Source organism: Ambystoma mexicanum, chromosome 11, assembly GCF_040938575.1.
Source record: "Ambystoma mexicanum isolate Mex_15411 chromosome 11, UKY_AmexF1_1, whole genome shotgun sequence".
NCBI classification, from domain to species: Eukaryota; Metazoa; Chordata; class Amphibia; order Caudata; family Ambystomatidae; genus Ambystoma; species Ambystoma mexicanum.
Window position 1 is genome coordinate 1,198,642,127 of NC_090934.1, and position 21,808 is coordinate 1,198,663,934.

Sequence of the window (21,808 nt, forward strand, 5' to 3'; positions counted from 1 at the left end):
GTAGATGGATTGCCAGTATAGTGAAAATATTCAATTGATATTCTGGATATTCTTAACTTGACTCTGCATTATTTAAAGTGTGTTGGTTGTGCCATGAATTGTTTTTTTACCCAACTTTTATCAACTTTTGCTGATTCAATTCTGTATTATTAAATGAAGTGTCCCATTTCTGTATCAAAGTTCACTCCATTGTTACAACAATCTAGGATGCATATCCATCTGGCTTCTCTTTGTCTTAATCTTTTTTCTCCGTTTCCTCTTCTTTGCTGAGCTTTTACTGATTCTAAGCCTATAATATTTTATGGCATTGATGTCAGCATTAGGATGCTCCAAATCAAAGTGTTTGCCCAAGGGGTATCTCGTGTCTTTATTTTTGATGATTCGCAGATGTTCTGAAAATCTGGATTTTAGTGGTCTCACCGTGCTGCCTACATATAGTTTTTTGCATAGGCATGCTAATAAATTCTTGGCTTTACGATATGTTATTTGAGGGTTTTCTTCTACATACTTGATTAGGTCAGTGTCCAGTCTAAGTATGTTCCAATGTCTTTGTAAAATGTTTCTCAAGACTATGTTGTCTGTGCTGAATGTTGTTACAAATCTTATCTTGTCTTTTGAGTTCGCAATTTTATCTGATTTGAGTTTGTTTTGTAATAAATCATTCCTATTGTGTAACTTTGTTTTGTTGAAAGCTTCCTTGGGTTGTATTTTGCATACATAGATAAAAGTACACTGTCGTCATCCTTGCCTCTCCGCTCACCCTGCTGATTCCTCTCTAAACCCCTCCGAATAAGCAGTGAGTCAGGCAGGTAAGCCTGCCAAGGTGAGGGTGCCTAGGTTCCCATCAGAGAGTTCAGACACTGCATCATGAATTGGTGGCCCTCACCATGAGTGAGATGGTGCAGAGTATGCAGATCACAAAATCTCAACCCATAGGCTCAGGATGGGATTTTAGTGAAATCTAATTTAACCAGTGCTGCAAACTATAGTCCTCAATTAGTGGCCACATGTGGATCCCTTCATCTCCCAAAAGAAAGCAGGTGCATGGCTCCCCAAAAGTGAGTCAACACTGCAGAGTTCATCCACAGTGTGGCAACTCAACTAGGGATGGTGGATGAGGTTGCATTACAGTTTGGGGATGTCCGCGATTACACTGCTGCGTGAAATTATGAATTTTAAAAAGTGGAATTTGAAAAGCCTGCTGAGGTGAAATCATGCACATTAGGCTTCCCCACATCCCCTTACCCGCTACACCTGCTCGCTTTACTTACCTTTTGGCGGCACACAAAGAAGTGTGCCGCCGTCCCCCTGTCTCCCTACGATACCAGTTCCCTTCACTTACTTAAGCAAAGGGTCTTTTCTTTTTTTAAAGTGTATTTTCCCCTTGCTTGCATTCGATTTAACGAAAGTGAGGGACACCCCTGCAACTCCCAATCCCAGTATAGCAAACAAGGGGTGCGGAGGACACCCCTGTAACCCTGCTTCCCCTGTTCGCTATAATGGGATAGTATGGTATAATTGTTCAACATTTTGAGATGTACACAATTTTACAACAGCCCAAATTCGAACAATTATAGCATACGTACATTTTTTTTCAAGATTTTCGGGGGAAATTATTTGGGATGCAGTGCTCCCTAGATTATCAGTTGTAGGAAGTGGTGTTGCATATTTAATTAAACCTTTAAATGCTCTATGGTACCCCAGACATTTGTGAATACATTCACAAATGAATAGGTTGCAAAAGAAGATAAAAGGTCAAACGTGTGGCACAATGCACACAAACTAAAGAGCAGTTAAAAAAAAAAAAGTGGGCATACTTGTTTATTTTAAGAAATCTATGAATGCATTCAGTGTTGCAAGAAAAACAGATTGCCAAAGCATGGTGAGTGTAAACGATTATGAGTGGTGTGTACATAAGTGTATGGGAGCTGGCCATAATTAACGTTCCATGCCCCTAGCACTTACAAAGAGAGGTCCTAGTGATTGCAGCCCTCATGCCTTTTTAAAATGGATTTCTAAAATCTGGCCTGGTGGACAGATAATAGAAGGCAACCCTTGTTAGGTGGTCAAGGAAACAGGTTAGCCAAACCCAATCAAGGTAAGCGTGGAGAGTGGTCCAGGCTATTCTTAGGAGAGTGCGAGTGAGGTCAGGGGTCCACAATGAGTCCACACAATTCAACAGGTAGCACACAAATGAACAAGTTACTTACCAACTGTAACGTTCTTTCGATTGGATGTTCCTCCCAAGCATTCCTCATCTTAGATATATCCCTACCTTCAGCTTGCTGATTCGGAATTTTATTTCTTATTCTCTCCACCAGAGGGCGCTCGTCTCGAGGCTGCAGTGTCAATGTCCCTCAGCGGCATCCATCGGGCACCGACGTCATCCACTGTATAAGAGCCTTGAGCGCACCCGTTGGCTTCAGTTCCGTAATTTGTATATTGTAGCATATGGATTGTAATTCATGGCGTGCCTTTCTTGACCCAAGCCTTAAAAGAATTTAGAGCGTAATTCACGTAAACTGTACTGTGGGGTTGGTTGGGAGGGTTGATGAGGAATACGTGGGAGGAACATCCAATCGAAAGAACGTTACAGTTGGTAAGTAACTTGGTCTTCAAATGGATTGTGTCCTCCCACGTATTCCTCATCTTAGATAGACTCCCAAAGCAGTTTTGTCTCGAAGGTGGGAGTACAGATTTTTTTTTTTTTTTTTAATCATGTACAGAATGGAGTATAGATTTAGCAAACAGACTTCCTTGAGAAGAAGTCGAGTCCAGGGCATAATGTTTTATAAAGGTATGAATGGATGACCAGGTGGCTGCTGCACAAATATCTTGTACAGGGACACCCCTTTTTAGTGCTGTTGAAATTGCCATGCCCCTGGTTGAATGAGCTCTCAGTCCATCTGGTGGTTCTTTCCCAGCCAATCTATAGCATTCTGTTATAGCCAAAATTATCCATCTAGTTAATGTTTGTTTAGTTACAGCAAGTCGCAAAAAGTTGATCACACTTACGTATTTTTGCCAATCTTGAAATATAGAAACTAAAAGCTCTTCTGGGATCTAGTCTATGTAGTCGCTCCTCTTCTTTGCTTGCATGAGGAGGAGGGTAAAAAGTAGGTAAAATTATTTTGTAACCCGAAACAACTTTTGGCAAAAAAGATGGTTTAACTCTAAGATCTACCTTGTCCTTATAAAAGTTGGTGTGAGGCGGGCCGCTAGAAAGCGCCTGTAACTCACTTACCCTGCGTGCTGATGTCAATGCTACAAGAAGTATTGTTTTTAGAGTAAGGAGCCTTAGCGGACATGAGTGTAAAGGCTCAAATGGAATGCATGTGAGAAATTTCAGAACTAAGTTCAAATCCCACACTGGAACCTGAGAAGGTATTGGTGGAAATACGTTATTTAAACCTTTTAAGAATTGAATTATGAAAAAGGTATCTTGAAGTAAGATTCTTCGTCTGAAGAGCGCTTGAAAATGGATAGCACTGCTAAGTATCACTTTATCGTACCAACCTGGAGTCCCAGATTAGCTAAATGTAATAGAAAAGATAAAACTGTGGGAATATTACATTGAAATGGGTCCACATTCTTTTCTCTGCACCAGTTACTTAACTTGTTCCAACGACAACGATACAGAGATTTGGTTGCTGGCCTTCTGGCCGAAAGCAAACTCTCCAGCATGTCATCCGGAAGATCCCAATCCTTATATCTCAACCTCTCGGAAGCCATGCGTGAAGGTGGAGTTTGTGGACCTCCGGATGGAGAACATGACCTTCCTCTCGCGAGAGAAGATCCTCTCTTCTTGGAAGACGTATTGGAGGGCAGATGGACATATATAGAAGGTCCGGGTACCACGTTATACTGGCCCAATACGGGGCAATCAGGATCATGGTCTTCCTGAACATTCTCAACCTCCCGATTACTTGAGGGATCACAGGGACTAGAGGGAATGCATCCAGAAGTGGAAACTCCCAGTCCACCACAAACGCGTCCACTAGAGCTCCTCTCGGGGGAAATTCACGGTTGGTACCAGTCGCAAACAGATCCACTTGAGGGGTTCCCCAAAGTGGGAATATCTCTTGAATGACTTCCTGAGCTATCTCCCACTCGTGGGAGACTGTGCTCTGCCTGCTCAGAGTGTCCGCTACTGTGTTTTACTCTCCAGCTAGATGCATTGCCGACAGAGATCCCATCTTGTATTGCCCAGAACGAGAGTTGCATCGCCTCTCTGCACAGTGGTAGTGACCCCACTCCTCCTCTCTTGTTGAGGTAGTACATGGCCACTGTGTTGTCCGTCATTATCAGGATATTCTTTCCCCGTAAAGAGGGCAGGAAGGCCTTCAGCGCTAGTCTGATTGCCCTCAACTCCAAAAGGTTGATGTGTAATTTGGACTCCGATGGAGACCAGCGACCGCTGATTGTCAGATCGTTGGTATGGGCTCCCCACCCTGTGAGTGAGGCGTCCGTTACTACTGTTATCTCCAGCCATGGTTGCCAAAAAGATTCTCCTCCGAGGAGATGATGTCTGCAAGCCCACCATTGTAGATCCTGTGCTACTTTGGCGGGAAACTGCAACAGATCTGACATTTCCCCTGAGAATTGGGACCATTGAGTCCTGAGACCCCATTGAAGGGATCTCATTCTCAATCTGGCTTCTGGCACCAGAAAAATGCAGGATGCCATCAGGCCAATCAACCTGAGAAAAGTAAAGGCCGGAAGATACTGGGCATTTTGGAATTTTGGTACCATCTGCAGAATGTGGTAAGCTCCCTCTTCGGGAGGCGAGGCTTTGCCCCAGCAAGTATCCAGAACTGCTCCGATAAACTGGAGTTTCTGTGCTGGTATCTGGTTTGACTTTTAAATTCAGCGAAAAACACAGTCTGTGAAGGAAGTGACAAGTCCTGGACAGATGATCCCAGGCTTGTTTTGGAGAGCGCGCCCTGATCATCCAATCGTCCAGATAGGGGTAGACATGGATCCCCCTCTCCTGAGACTCACTGCCACTACTGCCATCAACTTGGTGAAAACTCTTGGGCCGGAAGTTAACCCGAATGGCAGAACTCGAAATTGATAGTGAGAATTGCCAAATCGCAAACCTCAGGTACTTTCTGTGCTTGAGATGGATTGGCACATGAAAGTGAGCATCCTGAAGGTCCAATGATACCAACCAATCCTGGAATTGGAGAGCCTGAAGGATCTGAGAAAGTGTGTGTTAGGCAGAAACCTGTGCAGTTCCCTTATGGACCACTACAAAAGATTTAGGACTACAGGTGGTTGGCAGTAAACCCAATTGGTAGCAGTCTGTACCACCCAGATTTACCTGGTAGCTGTGGCTGAGCAGTCAGACTTCTCTCAAGATGAGTTAGGCAGTATGCAGAGTATACACAATAGGTACAGATCCACAGTAGTACAAGCAAACACTGACCAGAGCTTTGGTGTAAAAGTATATAATTATTTAAAGACACACTTGTAATTTACACTAGCACAAAAAGAGGTAAGTAAATTCAACACACTGTCACTATTACTAGATGTACATCCCTTATTCCTTATTAGACAAGTCTTAGTTAACACCACTTATTTCCAGACAGAGGTGAGCGCTTAACTAAAGATGGCACTCCAATAAGTTAAGAACAAGGGAGGGGAAAAAGGCAGAAATTAGGAAAAGCACACAACACAATACTTTAGAAGCAACCAGCAAGGCAGGAAAGTCAAGTCTACTTGTGAGCAAAAAGTTCAGAGGCCAGGCTCCCTCTTTGAGAGAACAGAGCACCAACGCGCCCAAGATCACACAGTTTAAAAGTCTTGAAAATTCTTGCAGGGAGTTCCGAAAACAATTAAGTCAGCTCAGAAAAGTTCAGTTAGCCAGCCTAGGATCAACCGAAGTGGTAAGTGGAAGCTTTAAGAGTCACCCCACACAGACCATTGTGAGGGAGGCCAGGCGGAAACAGTACCTTCAAAGTGGAGAGGATCCTCCATCGGGGGCAGTTCCTGGCAGCAGGTGCAAGTCACGGCGTCGTCCAGAGGAAGAGGAGATGGTCTCGACGTGGAGGAAGGCTGAAGGTCGTTGCACTGCCAGGGAAGAAACCAGCCGCGGAGTTCTCCGGTCAAAAGGTAAGACTCTTATTCGCGGTGGTGGAAAAACAGTGGTATCCCGGTTGCCGGGGTTGGCACAGGCAAGGCGGCCACGAGATGATCCGGAAAGGCGAACAGACGGGCAAACTGGTTATTCCACCAGTCAAAGGAAGAAGAATCTCCGGACTGGAAATCTCCTCTGTCGTCGGAAAAAGTGGTGAGCCGGTTCAGCAGGGCTCCACCGGTGGCGTCAGCTTCTCCCTCTTCGGATTCTTTAGGTCCTGTGGCGACTTCTGAAGTTCCAGTCCCCAAAGCCCTGCTTTTATGCAGCAAACCCCCATTCATTCAGCCTAGCTGTCAATCAAACATGCTAAGTGGTGAGCCGGGCGGCTCACCACTTGGGCCAATCGCACAAGAGTGCGACTTGAGTTGCCAAGGCAACTCAGTCCAGGGTGCCTAAACCCCCTACGACACCCCCTGTGGTACGGTGGCACCACTTTTGGAGGCTTCTGTGGAGAAGCCCGCCAAAAAGTGGAACAAAGGGCCCGACTTGGGTTGGAGTCACAGAAGTGAACAAACACGCCATTTTGGAACCGAGTTTCGGCAAAAATTACCAACAGGTGATTTAATATTAATTTAATAAACCGGCAGCATGTTCGAGGCTATATTAAAATGTGGTAGCCTCCAACAATGGGAAAATCCCATGGGAACATATTCGCGGTCGAATATAAAAAGTAGTATCCACTGCCACCAGCCAAAACTCGATCAGGGGGGACGGAGACGTGCCCCCTCGAACAACAGACCCCGGGGCAATCGAATTGCCCCAACCAGTGCGTCCACAATATGATGGTTTGTACTGGTTTCTGTTCATAATTTGGGACTAGTAAAGCCAATGGTGACTTTACATGCCCTGGGAGACAGTAGTCAGTCCCAGGGTATGGAGTCTATGTTTGGGGGTCGATATGACACCCCTGGGTTATGGCACAGAGGGTGCTGTGTAACCCACATACCAAAAACACATGAAGCCCTATGGGGTGAAGGACCCCATAGCCCATAAAAGTCAAAGTCAAAGGAACACCTCAAATCATGTCTGAGTGGGAGAAAAAGAGTCTCACTCTTAGCAGGAGAAAAAGATAAACCCCACAAAATCCAGCAAAGCTGCTGGGGGCCTCACTAGGTTTGGGAAATTAGCCTTTACAGAGCTCCCTAACAGTGTGACCATCTTGAACTTGTTCAAGTTTCTCAAGTCCAATATGGGTCTCAGTCCTCCGTCTTTCTTTGGGATGAGGAAATATGGGGGAATACCAAGCCTTGTTCCTCTCCGCTACAGGTACATGTTCTATTGCACCTTTCTGTAGCAGGGTTAAGACTACCTGCAAAAGGAGCGGATCCGGATGTTTGAGTTGTATCCCGGAGGGTGATTCTGAGGTTTCTTTAGAAAAGGAAGGCAGTAACCTTGGGATACTGTTTCCAGTGCCCAAGCATCTGAAGTAATGCCCCGCCATTCTTCTATATACTGCGAGATCCTGCCTCCCACTGGGGTCTTGTGGGTCAAAACCTCAGAGTGGTTTTGCGGCAGCAGCGGCTGAAGGGACAGATGCCGCTGCTGGGGCAGATCTAGCACCTTTTCCTCGCCACAGAGGACATTTTCTTTGACCTCTGACTGGCCCGCCTCTTCCTTTTCCAATTGAGGAATAATAACGAAAGGGACGACCCCTCCAGGAAGATGAGCTTGTGTAGGGGCGTTGTTGAGTTTGTCTTATAGCGGCACTGAGATTTAGCCGCTTGAGGTCTGCAGCTTCTCCAAACTTTCATCCGCCTCATCCGCCTTGCTGCCAAACAACCTCGAGCCGTCAAAAGGCATATTAAGAAGCCTGGATTGCACATCCGGTGAAAACCAGACTTTCTTAGCCACGCAAATCTACGTAGCACCGTGCTAGTTGCCATGGACCTACTGATACTGTCAGCTGTGTCCAAACCTGATTCAAGGCATTCTCCCAAAGCCTCCTTTCCATCCCTTATTATGGCTAGAAAGCCATCACTTTCTTCACCTTCTGGGATGTGTTCTGGTGCCGCTGACATGCAGTCCCAAAGGGTATATGTGAACCTTGCCAAGTAACAGGTTACATTAGTAGACTTCAAAGCCATACTCCCTGATGAAAAGAAATCTTCCTAGCCCATGCATTCACCTTTTTGTCGTCCCCATCTGGAGGGATTGTAGGGTATGCAGCATTTCTTGTGGAAGTGGCTGCTTGCACAACCAGACTTTCTGGAGATGGGCGTTTGCTGAGTTATTCTGGATCAGAATTGCAGGGCCTATATTTAGACACACACTTTTTATTTACTGCCGGGATGGCTTCAGGGTGTTCCCATGCAGAATTAACCCTTCTTTGCAAGGCAATGTGAAATGGAAGAATGGGGTCCTGTTGAGGTGTTCAGGATAGAAAAACAGTCTTATAATCATCCTGATGGACTGATGAATTTCTACCCCATCCCATAAATTCTGTAACTCTATTCATAAGTTTCCTTTAGCCCCCCCCCAATCAGCATGCTCTGATGGGTCTGGCTTATCAAATTCATACTAGGGATGTAACGGTATTACGGTATACGGTATACCGTTAAAGATACCGTGAACCACTTAATTGAACAATAATAACCGTCACATTGTTTATACAGTTATACCGTTCATACCGTTAAGTGTACTTTTCAATCTGATTTGGAAAGGCTGCAGTAAGCAAGTGCTGCACAGTCTTGGTCTTGCACTGTTGGATGTGGCGTCTGCCAAGTAGTTTCAGTTGGAGCAGTTTTTAATGCCATTCCATAAACCACACTTGCCTGACACAAAATCACTATGTCAGCAATAGGAAGAATAAATACAGTGCCAAGAAGGAAAGGGGTTTACTTTGGGTTGGCGGCTTTGGGGTTTATATATTTATAATGGATGTTTCCTAAACATATGACAATGGGGGATTTCCCTGGTTCTATCATTGAAATGTACTCTCTGTGGGTATTCCCTGCTGCCATACCAAAGGGTAACATGTCCGTGATTACTGAACACCTTTTGGCCCGCAAGTAAACTAAAGGCTGTAAAGTAAAGAGAGAGTGTGTGTGTGTATGTGCACAAGCGTATACTACCATCAGACTCCATTGATCTGTGGCATGCAGGTTATCAAGATGGCAACATGTTCATCTTCACCAGTGACCAGTGGGGGAGCTAAAAGCCTAAATGACCACTTAAGAAAAACTATTCACTTTGCTTTGCCAGTCGCAGCAGGGCTCTCCCCCCCCCCCCCTCCTCCTCCTCCTCTCCACACGTGTGTTTGTGTTTGGTGGAAGCAAGGGGTGGCATTTCAGTGGAAAGTATGTTGAAAAGCCCAATTCTGGCCCTGGATGCCTGGTTTTGTTTGTGATGATTAATCTGACAATTTATGACCTTTTAGAAAATATTTGTTAAGATTAGTTAACTCCACCTGCTATACCGCGATAACCATGATATACCGTCATTTGGCAAGAAGGTTATCGTACCATCATAAAACTAATACCGTGACACCCCCAATTCATACTCTGGAGAGGTGTCAAGGCCACTTGCTGTTTGCAGGCATTATTGCAAATCCTGAATTTTTGACTGAGGATCAATTCATTCCTCTGGAACAAGTCTTGTGCCAAATTTAACACCAGCAGAGGTGATTTCTTCATCTGCTGATGAATCTCCCTCATAGATGGAGGACATGGTCCTAATATAATCAGGTCTACTCTCAGGTTGAAAAACCTTTCTGGTAATGTAGGGTTTTCCCTTATTAAAGGCTTGGGCATCGACAAAAGCGTTGATGCCGTTACCACAACCTTCGATGTTGTCGAAGAAACCTTCGATGACCTCGATGTAATCGTCAAGGGAATTGTGGAAACCTTCGACACGTCTTCGAAGTTGTCTATTGTGTACACGACATAAGGTCTTTCGAATGAGTTGTCGACTCCTTGTACTCGAGAGCCTTCAAAGTCTTCGATGGCGTCGATGTCGACTTCGATGGCGTATGATGTTTTGACCATTTTGTTTCCCTCTACCTCCGATTTATGCACCGGAAGGTCTTTTTCATGGAGGTGATCGGGAAGAGTCCCTAGATGGCACCCTCGACAAATTTTTGTCGGATTTTTCCTCGGTCACGTTTTTCTTGAGTAGGGGCATGGTCTTCTTTACACTTTTTTGAGGGGGTCTCAGCCACGTTCTCAAAAATCTTAAGCATGGAAACACGAAAGGCTTCCCATTTACTCAGGGAGTCGTGCTTCGAAGGGCATGCTATCACCTCCTCTGAAGACTTAGAGGAAGAGGGAGATCAATGTCGTCTTTTCTTTGTCTTTTTGGATGACAAAGATTTTCCTGATCTACTCCTCGACCTATATGATTTTTTTTTGAAGACTCTGCAGTCTTTCCCCTTTGAAGTAGACTTCGGTGAACCCTCCCCCATCGCCAGTTTACCTCACCGTTCTTTTAATGCCTTATGGGTCATCGACTGGCACGAACCACAGTCTTCAATTCAGTGGTTGGAACCGAGGAACCAGAGACAATTCTTGTGTGGATCAGTCAGACATTTTCTTTCCACATTTTAGAAATTTTTTAAATCCTGTCTTCGGTGTTGAAGGGTTCGATGAAGACATTGTTTTTCTTTTACGAAAGACTGAAGCGACGTTTTGAAAAAATTCGAAGCGAAGCTAACGAAAAAACAGAACTGAATCCAACAGGCGCGCTCAAGGCTCTTATGACGTCAGTGCTCGAAGGATGCCGCCGAGCGACATTGACGCTGCGGCTCCCGAGGAGCACCCTCTGGTGGAGAGAAGAAGAAAAATGTTTCCGAAGCAGCAAGCCGAAGGTAAGGATATATCCAAGATGAGGAATACGTGGGAGGACACAATCCATTCGAAACTATATTTATTGTAGGTCCAAAACACAACATAAATGAAATAAGCAAGTAGTAATACCACACAACACTAAGTTTTAAAACATATATACAGTCACCTTTAGGTTCTTATAAATGCAATCAATAATTTGGACCAAAAAAAGAAGGTAGGTAGTGATGCAGTAGAATGAAACCAAATCAGAAGTATATATCCTAACTTTAAAAGTCTGATCCCCATGATGTATGGTGCTATGTGCCCAAAAGTCACAAAGCCTCTTCTTAGGAGAAAGGGATGGTGTAGAAAAGGTTCTTGAAGTGATGAAATGTTCCAGAAGGTAACAGGTAGGTAGAATTATTCCCATCTTTCTGATTCAAGCTTTTAGATTGGATGATCCGCATTTACTCCAAGGTTTATTCTAAGGAGAAACGGGGGAGGTGAATGTGATGCGATCACTTACCCTCCTGACTCAGACTTTCCTAGATAGGTCGATTGGTGGTCTCTGCAGGTAGGTTTTCCCACTGTTTGTTTCCGGTGCAGGATGTCTGCGGGTTGCAGGTCACAGGATTTCTCTTGTCGGCTGCTGGTGCAGGATGCAACCCCATGCGAAGAAGGCAAGCAGGATTCACAGCTGCAGGACTCTCCTCGACAGGCCACAACTAAGTGACCACCCCCTGAAGGGTCACCGCACGACAATAGCAGGTGTTTCTCCAGTCACAGGGGCAGGATCCCTGGAAGCTGAAAATTCACCAGGAAGGCAACTTGTGGCACAAGCTGGCAACCACCAAATTTCCGGTGACCAACACGGAACAGCGACTATTCTACTGAGGTAGCACACTTGAGAGCTATTCAGACAATCCAGTGGTCCAGGCACACTTCCAAATGCTCAGTACGGCTGGATCATCGTGAAAACATTATGACTGGTTGGTCCCAACAGTCCAAGGACCTTTGAAGATCAGGTAGTCCAAGGAGGGCTTCACCGGGCCAAACACAGGAATGGGATGCCGGGCCTCTTCGGGGGGTCAACCACAGATCTTCAGTAGGCTGCTCTTCTACATTGGATACTGGGCTCCAATGCAGATCTCAAGATGTGTGGCTGCAGGAGCTGTCTTCTTATGCTAAATCCTGGCTGGAAGGAAGTCCAAGCCCATCGATGGTAAGGATCTACACCATTCAAACAGCCAGCAGTGGCCCAATCAGTGACCACTGTGGGTTTCAACTCATGGCCCACACCAAGACTCTCTGGCGCCTCAGATGTGGAATGGGACCCGACAGTCCCCACCCAAATCATGGGTCCACATAAACCAGGCCAGCAGTAGCCTGAGAAAGCAGCAGCTTCACCGGGTGAATGCATGACCATACAAGGGATTTCCTGACCTGAGAAGGCAGGAACAAGGCCAAACAATAATATGGACAAAGAACATGCAAAGAATCTCATAGCACAGCCATTTTAGGGCACTAGCCACGTTTAGTAGCCAAAAGCGGTAAACGCAAAAGTCCACAATAAAAATATTGGTAAAAATGTATCTGCTGCAACCATCTTGTCTTTAGGCACATATAAAAGTAACCAAAAATACCAAGTGTAAAAGACTAGTGCCATACAAAAGTAGCCCCACTGCACTGTAAGATGCTGTGTGCACTGTCAAAAAGTGACCTAAAAAGGTAAAGCGTGTCTTTGGTTCAATTATTTGACAATTTGCAGCTTCTAGCATCAAATTTAGCCTTCAGCTGTAAGCCCACCTCCCTCGCCGCATTTTCTAATTTCAGCAATGTAACTAATTATTGCTTTCTGCTTGCCTAAAAACTTAACAGTTAAGGCAGTCTGGCCTCAGCTCATTAACCTAGTTACACCCTCCTCTTTTAATCCAGCCTTTGTTACACCTTGCCACACCAAAATGTAATGGAGTCCTAGATTTCAGCCAACATGTCTGTTCCCAAATTATCAGGTCACCCCCCGTTCCTCCCCAACACACAATCCAAGTCCACTCATCACCTCAGCAGGTTATTCTCTTTCCAAATCATCTCACTTCAAATGAGCTGGACTTCGGTCCTAAACAAGTAAGATGACGCAAATTTGCCTTGACCATTGTTCACCCTCAATCTTGTTCCACAATCAAAAGGCCATATTTTGTGTCTGATGAGCAGGACCTAGTTTCATCCAGATACGCTGACCTTGTATGTTCTTGAAAAGCTGGTCTAGTGATTGAGCCCACATACATCCTCCAAAACCACAGTGTCAACATTCAATACTTAACTCACCTTGTTGATTTTTGGAGGAAGTGGTTGTGGTGCTGGCTGGGCTGGTGTTGGCGTGGACTGCGTAGAGGGCTGCGGGGGAGGTGGAGGTGGAACTTGAGGTTGAATGCCATGAGTGGATATCTGATGGACTTGCCCAGGGGTAGTCACATTTACCAAGTCGTTTGTCTGTACCTCAATTTTGTAGCCAGGCGGCAGGAAGGTGTTGAAGCCCATAATGAGATCAGGGTGGCCCTTAAAAAGCTGAGACACTCTGCTTATCACTCCTGGGGTGTCGATACTGACGTGAAAGAGGAAAAAGCAGAAGTTTTAGTTAAGTTTAATATGCAAAAATAACTTTTTAGTCAGCATAGGGATTAATCGAATAACAGTACCCAGTCATTCATATAAATGGCATCTGTTCACCAGTACTGAGGAGGTCAGAGGACCTTTATAATGGACAAGTCAATCTGCCAATGGAACAAACCTCTAGCCTCACCTGTAATATCAACTTCCAGAATAGTTGTGCTTTATTCTTCAGCAATATCAAAAGGCCAAAAAGGTAAACAGAGAGGGACTGCTGGCCCATGTGGCTTAAGAGATACTACCTAAAGGGACTAGTACATATTAGGATCAAGAGCTCATGACCAATGCATAACACTTACAAGCAGCTTGTGGAATAGCCAAAGCAGCAGCCTTGCAGAAACCGTCAAAGTGGCACTTGACGACAGTTGTGGCCCAAGTTGTAGAAATATTTAGCACTTTAGGGGATATGCTTTCAGAATAGATATAAATAAACCAGCAGGGTGTAAGTCCCATGCCTGCTTTCAAGGAGAAGTGCCACATACAAGACAAAAAGCCTTTATGAGGAGCAGACCGTGCTGCAGAAAAAATATAAGGAGCCTGGCATAAACCCTCAATATTATTTTCCAACACATTTTTATTATGTTTTCTCAAAAAAGTATAAGATGCACATCAACAGCAAGGCTCAAACATCCAAGACTGTCCTTGTTTCTCAGACATAATACTTCCTGCCTACCAGGTCACCCCCCAATTCCCCAACTATACAAAGCTGGTTTCTTTAAGAGCAGCAGAATAGTTGACAAGGGGAATGTTCTAAATAATAGATTCCACTTAACATTTACCAAACCATTGTAGTGCCCTAAGTCTTAAAGGTAGCTTATTTCTCCATTTTATTGGGCGAAATAGACCAGTAATAAATCCATGTTTCCCAAAAATCAGTCCCCTCTGTCTGAGTACACCTTGAAAGACCTCTCAGTCCATAGCTTAGTCTTCCATTAATTTATAGACTGGGCTTCATGCTTCCACCAGTAGGCTCCAGTCGCCCAATGTCAGATTTGAAGTTACTGCAGACTGTCTTTTTCCATTACACCCAAGTCAGAATTGCACTCTTCGAAAGTTCTAATCCTCTCCTTGGAAAATAAATTAGAGACCGATGCAGTCTCTTTCCAGCCCACAAACCCCCCCCCCCCCTACCTTCCCCTACCTTCCCCCCACCCCCAACCCCCAATACCTCTGGAGCCTAGGGCAGAAATCTGCATTTCTGAAAATGGACATGAATGGAGAGTGGAAAGCTCGTCAGATTGCCCAGGACTTCCATCGTATCCCACATCTGAAGGACTGACTTAGTAAAAGGGCGGTTATGTGGATTTCGGGAGATTGGACCTGGGAAGCCAAATTACATTCCCACATCAGTCTACTGCATACTGCTGCAGGGAATCGCCACCACTGCTTAACTGACCAATGATTGGTTCATTCCAAATAATACTCATTTGAGTTGCTGTTTCAGACTATGCTGGGAAGCCTAATCCACAACTGCTGTCCAATTCAGCCAGTTTCAATTTCTGGCCAATCCTGGGCTTCTTAGCGCTCCATAGAAAACAAGCCAGATCCTTCTCTAGACCGAGCAGCACATATTTAGGGAGGGCTACCAGGATGGCCTCAAAGAAGTGCAAAAAGCAGCGGTAAGGAACAAGCTACTTACCTGTAACTCCTGTTCTCCAGCATGGGTCTGGCATGGATTCACATGCTCCTGAAAATTCCGTCAGGCTGGGAATCCTCGGTAAAAGAAAAAGCAGTTTAACTTTAGCTTGAAAACTGTATTTCTCCTCTAAACTAATTACTGTCCTTCGGGTCATACTTCCCCCCCATCCAATGACAGTCCTCTCCCTAAGCGCCACCCCTTGTGGCCATCTTCAGATTTGGAAAGCACGCAAAGTGGCAGTATGAACCACGTAGAGCCACAGAGAGGAAGGCGGGAGGGTTTGCATGTGAATCCATGCAAGAATCATGCTGGCGAACAGGAGTTACAGGTAAGCAACTTCTTCCTTCTCCAGCATGGTTTCTGGCATGGATTCGTATGCTCAAGAATAAAGATTACACAGCAGTACATATACACAATCACAGGAGGTGGCAAGGCTAAACAGAAGTAAAACACTCACCCGTGGAACAGACGCACCTCAAGAGAACAGGTTGCTCAGCACCACTTGGCCGCCCCAGGACACTTCCCTGGAATCCTTGTCGATGCAGTAGAACCTTGTGAAGGTGACAGTGCATGATGCAATCTGGAGATGGAAGCCTTCGACAAGGACTTCATGATTCACAGGGAAAACATTGACACTGGAGAAGTATTCCCAAACCCCTTTGTGCATGCCACGTAAAACTTTAAGACGCACGCAATGTCCAGCGAATGCAAGGCCCTCTCCGCAGGGGACGCCGGATTCAGGAAGAAGACCGGCAACACCAAAGGCTCGTTGAGATCGAACTCAGACAGCACCTTTAGCATAAAAGTGGTTTGTTTATGCAGTACCCCCCTTGAAGCATGGAATGACAAGTACGGCTGCTTGCAAGATAGGGCCCGTTTCCCAGATCTGCTGGGCAGAGGAGAGGCTGCTCGAACTGAACCTGCCATTATAAAGCCACTCTATTCCTTTTTAACTGGTCAGAATGTTTTAAATTGACATATTTCTGCTGATTTAATTGTTTGTTTTATTTACTAGGACGACATATTATTTAAAAACTGTGTTCTTGTACTGCCTATATTGCTACTGTGGACTTATTAGGATGCCATATTTTGAGGGCAGTCCTCTTTCTTTCTCTCGCAAAGGGGAAACTTCTTGGACAATCTTTTGGATCTTTTAGCAGATCTTCAACTACACTATTCACACTGGGTTGTACCTGGGGATTTTAATCTGAAATGTAACCACCCTAGGCCCCCTGCTCTGAATTCCTTCTTAGAATGTATGCCTGACTTTTAGCTTCACGAACATGTGTTAGATCCCACGCATTAGCAGGGCAATACATTAGACCCAATTCTGGCTAGGAAAAATGTATTCACCTTTCAGTCATCGGAACCTGTACTTTTGTCAGACCATTGCCTAATATCCTGCCTGTTTGAAGTAGCAAGGCCCCTGTCAAAAACTCCAGCGAGTAAAATCTGGCAGCGCTCATGGCGTACGGCTGACATTCAAAGCATGGTTGCCTCGGTCACTGTAAAGTGCAATTTGCTCCCGTTACTTCCCTCTCTTTACTTTCCCAGGCACGAGGGATCAGACGGGGTTGCCCCTCTCCATCTTATTCACCCCTGCAGATTGCCCTCTGAAACCTGGTTCTCCGATCTATTGAGGGCCGCACGACTAAAATTGAGACAAGCAGAGCGTAAATGGCGTAAGGCCTATGACCTTATTCTCAAGGGTCATTACAAGATCTGCTCTACAGCATATTCACTAGCCATTAAAGCTGCTAAAACATTGCATCTTACCAATAAAATTGAATCCTCTATGCCAACCCAAGGCTCTTCTCGGCAGTTAAATCTCTTCTGCTACCAGACTTTCTCCTAATATTACGCCGACCCAAGAACTGTGACGCGCTGTCAAAATATTTTATTAACAAGATTGATACCATCCGTGCTAACATATCCACAGTGCGGAATTCCTCTTCTATCAGTGTTAATATCATGCTTGCATTTGTGGACCCCGATGGTCCTAGGTGATGGTCATCCTTTCCGAGGTCTACGAAGAGGCGGTGTTGGCTGCCATTCAGAGGATTAAGTCCTGTTCTCCATCAGATGCAATCCCTCTGAATATTATGAAAACAATCTCTCCTGATCTCCTTGCGGTAATCACAGCTGCCATTAAAGGACTTCTGTCAATCTGGACTGGTGCCGCCGGAGATCAAAGCTGCTAGAGTTATCCCACTTCTGAAGAAGCCGTCACTCGACCCCTCTGTTCTTCCCAATTTTTGCCCCATCTCTTCTTTCCTTCCTCCTCGAATCCCTGGTGTCCCCTCTCCACTCCTCTCCTCTCCTCTCCTCGTTCCTTGAATCTTCTGCTTCTTGACCCCCCCCCTCAATCCAGTTTCAGGCCTGGCAGGGGTACCGAGAGTGTTCTGGTCTCCGTCCAGGATGATATGACCAGGCTAGTGGATTCAGGTGGTGTGGGTGTCGACCACCACATTCCACTATCCAGTCTTACCCAGATGGGCATATCTGGGCAAGTACTGGCCTGGTTCACTTTGTTCCTGGCAGATCACACAAACCTTTGGCAGGCCTACTTTCCTTTCTGTCCTCTCTCATCTCACCTGTGGGGTGCCGCAGGGCTCCTCGTCTCAGATTCTTTTTTAGATCTACATCTGGGCCCTTGCGTCTCACATCTGTTCCCTCGGCATCAGGTGCTACTCTTATGTGGAGGACACCCAGATCCTGATTCGTTTACACATTGATCAGCCTGATGTGTCATCATGCCTAGGGAAATGCCTGACTGCTGGGGGGGGGGGGGGGGAAGAGGTGGATGAACCACAACTGACTTAAATTGAACGGAGACAAGGTTCTGGTGGTTGGCTAGCCTCCTGATCTGGGTGTCCTCCTTCTGGCCCACATCTCTTGGGTCCCCTTCTGGTTCCGGCGGCGAAGGTGAAAAACCTGGGCGTCGTCCTTTCTGCTTCCTTGTCTATGGACAATCAAGTAGCAGCTGTCTGCCAGCTAAAAGTGCTAAAGAAAGTACTTCCCATGATCCCTGCCTCACTTCGTCGGCCGGTGGTGGCAGCTATGGTGCCATCTCGGCTGGACTATTGCAACTCTCTTTATCTGGCACAGCCGAAGGGGCTGATCCAGCGGCTCCAGCACTTTCAAAATCTGGCAGCTTGTGTGGCAATGGGCTCGCCCTACGGGGCCCACATTTCCCAATCTGTTTTAAATAGAGCATTCTTGTTTTGGCTTGCCTTGTCCTCCAGCGCCAAGATATCGCCCGTCGCAGTGCGCTCTAGAAGGTGCTTTAACATAACATAAGCCACGAGGAAAGCAGTCTTCCACGAGAGAAACTTGATGCATCTGCTCAAAAGGCGCCCCAATTAGTTAAGTCAAGACCACATTGAGTTCCCAAGATGGGGCAGGCACCTGGACTGAAGTAAAAGTTCTGAAGAGGTGCTTGAGAAACTCCTTGAGGAGCCTGTGTGACCACAGGGAGGCCTACCTGGTGTCCTGGAGTAACGGGATATGGCGGCCAGGTGTACCTTGATAGAGGCATGAGCCAGTCCAGCCTTGGCCAAGGAAAGCAGATATGGTAGGAGCTGTGGGGCTGCGACAACGGGGGGGAGCAATCTTCTGAGCCCAACACCACACAGAGAACTGGTTCCACTTACGGCAGTAGCACGTCAACGTTGAAGAGGCTCTGTCCTTGGCCAGAATGCCCTTGCATTCTGCTGGTAAAGAAGAATACTCAAATTCCAGGATTACAGGAGCCAGGCCCTGAAGTTCAGCAATGCTGGATTGTGGTGTAGAATCTGCAATGGCTCCAAGCAGGACTTTGGATAATTCATGGAGAATCCCAGATCTGTTAGCAGACACACAGTCCTCACTGTGTGCTGGCTCGCCAGTGCATAGGAGCGGGATTGGACGAGCCAATCGTCCAGATAAGGGTAGACGTGGATGCCCTCGAGATGTGCCGTCACCGTAGCCAAGCATTTTGTAGAGACCCTCAGTGATTTCAGGCCGAAGGGGAGTCCTTGACTGATTGTGTCGCCCCTGGACCATGAACCCCAGGAACATGCTGTGCTTCCAGGGGAAAGGAGTGTCTTCCAGATCCAACAACGCCAGGAAGTTCCTTCCTCCAGCTGGCCCAGCACCTGCTGCAGCATGACCTTTCTGAATTTCTGGGACTTCAAGTACTTGATGAGGCATCTCAGGTCCAGGATCAGCCTCCACCTCCTGACTTCTTTCAGACCAGAAAGTATCTGGAGAACACTCTGGAGCCGCAGACGTGCTGGGGGGGACGAGCTCTGTCACCCCCTTCTTTAACATAGCGTGGACCTCCTGCAGCAGTTGCGCCATGTTTTGTTCTTGTTGAGCCACCGGGGGACTACGAGGACCCCTGTTTTGGAACTCAAGGTGTCCCCCTGTTCGAGAGCCTCCAGCACCCATCTGTCAGTGGTGATTTTCTTCGTCGCCAGCTGGCCTCACGCTAGGGTGCACAAGTGGGGGCCGGAGTCCACAGCCGGTTTAGGCCTGTTTTGGGGTCGGGACTCTGCCCGGCAGGCAGAGCAGACATGGTTTTCCGCTGCTGTATGCCTCCAAACAATCTCTGGAGGTCTCTTGAGTCATGGAGTGGGAAGGCTGTCGATAAGGGGTGGTATATCCCTTAGAGGACCTGCCGTACTTTCCTCTCGAGAAACGAAAGGACGACCGATGGTGCGGTAGGGTACCCAGAGAACGTGCGGTCTCTGTCAGTTATAACTTGCAGAAAATCGTTGACAGTCTTGCCAAAGAGATTCTCTCCGTTAAACGGCATGTCCACCACCACCTTGGACTGGACTTCCGGCGTAAAATTGGTTTCTTTTAGCCATCCTTGCTGACGAAGAGACATTCTGTTGCCCATTTGACTGAACACTGTCTGCGATGTCTACCGCCACTGTAAATGTGCTTCCCCCTCTTGGAACTGCTACAGAGCTTCCACCTTCTTTTCCTCAGGTTAAAAGTCTTAAATAGGCCCCAATTTATACCACAGTTGCCAAGCATAGCGGGATAAAAGACCAGGGCGTTAGCAGCATAATGATGCTGCCAGCAGTATAGATTATTCTTTTCTGCCATCGCGTCCAGCTTCTTCCCCGCCTGGTGTGGAGGCACCATGGACGATGACTGGTTCGCCAAGTGTTTTCTGGCTTTGGCTGAGACCAGAGTCGGGTGAAGGCTGGGACCTCAGGCATTTGGTGGGCGAGTCCTGGACTCTGTATTTCCTCGGGCCTATCCCGCTTGGTTGGAGCGGTGCCTCAGGCACCAGTTGAAAAAGTTCTTAGGACTTGGACTTCATAGCATGGAAAAAGCCGACCTCATCTGGTGGAGAGGCCCTGTGCGGATCATCTGCGCCCACTGGCTCCCCGTCAGCTGTTATGAATTAATCGGCTTAGTCTGAGTCAGTCGCCGTAGGCCGGTGTATCCGTGTGGGTCACAAGAACTTGTGCAATCTGGGTCTCTGGAATTGTGCTTGCATCGGGCAGGACTCCCAGGATGCGGTCTGGGAAGGGAGTCTGGTGGGGAGACACTCCTGGGCTGAGCAGGGCCTGGAGTGGAAGGCAGCTTTTGTTTAATTTCCAAAACAAGCGGATGAAGCGTGGTCAGAATATCCAAAGACATGTCCCTCCACCGAGGTGTGAAAGTAACTAGAGGTGGTGGTTCTGGAATGATGCGCCTCCTGTGGCGAGGTGGGGGACCATCATCTCCTTCGTGGTCCGAATAATAGTCTTTCTGCATATCATCATCGCCCCCCCTCAGAGCTCATAAAATCTGCACTGCTTCCACCGGGGAAGCTCGTGGTTTCGCAATCTTCTTAGGGTAAGCAGAAGCTTTAACCTCTCTGTAGACTTTATGGGCAGGCGTGTCCCCATATCAGGGGTCTTAGCCAGAGCTGCAGCCACACACTGTGGCAGTAGGGTCACCGGCGGGGCAGCCGCCGTGTACACCACCTTCATGGCCAGCCCTCCCTTTGACCAAGAAGTAGTGGTTATCGACGAAGTTCACGGGGGTGGTAACAGGGTCTTTTGTCAACGTTGTTGTGACCGTGGATGACAAGCGTGTTTTGAATGGGTGAGCTGCAGATGGTGTCGAAAGGTGGGTAGCGAATGGCCACCATTAGATGTCTCCTTCTGCGTCTTGTCCACCGATGGCAAGCAGAGCTTTGAAGGAGTCAAGGACTTTCTTTTAGAGGGAGCGGCAGGCTCTATGTAGAAGTAGTCGGTGACAGCAAGATTGTCCTCCCCGAGCTGGGACCACCATCATGCAGCCTAGCCTTATTTTGGACCTCCGCGGGTGGGGCATCCTCAAAGCAACTCAACCTCTTTTCTGACAGTTTGCTCATGAGACTGGCAGGTCCTGGGGATTGGAGGGGGGGGGGGGGGGGGGGGGGGAGAGCAGGACGATGCCCGGAAGCAGTCAGAGACCTTGTCCGGTTTAAGCCACGCTGCCAGCCTGCTGTAGTGGTCCTTCTTAGTTTTTTGGGAAAATCCACGGCAGACCTCCGATCCCTGCTCATCATGGTCAGGAGGCAGGCAATACAGATATTTATGGTGTCGATCTACAATGTATACATTCCTCAATCCA

General features: G+C 46.9%; 1 protein-coding gene across 7 annotated transcripts in view; it reads right to left on the reverse strand.

Moving 5' to 3' along the window:
* The window catches only part of SIN3A (SIN3 transcription regulator family member A), a 1,166,566-nt gene that overhangs the window by 804,524 nt on the left and 340,234 nt on the right, over positions 1-21,808 (reverse strand). For all 7 annotated transcript variants that reach the window (XM_069624553.1, XM_069624552.1, XM_069624555.1 and 4 more), the window contains exon 5: positions 13,225-13,501. In XM_069624553.1, coding sequence (XP_069480654.1) covers positions 13,225-13,501 — 277 coding nt within the window. The remainder of the gene's footprint in view (positions 1-13,224; positions 13,502-21,808) is intronic.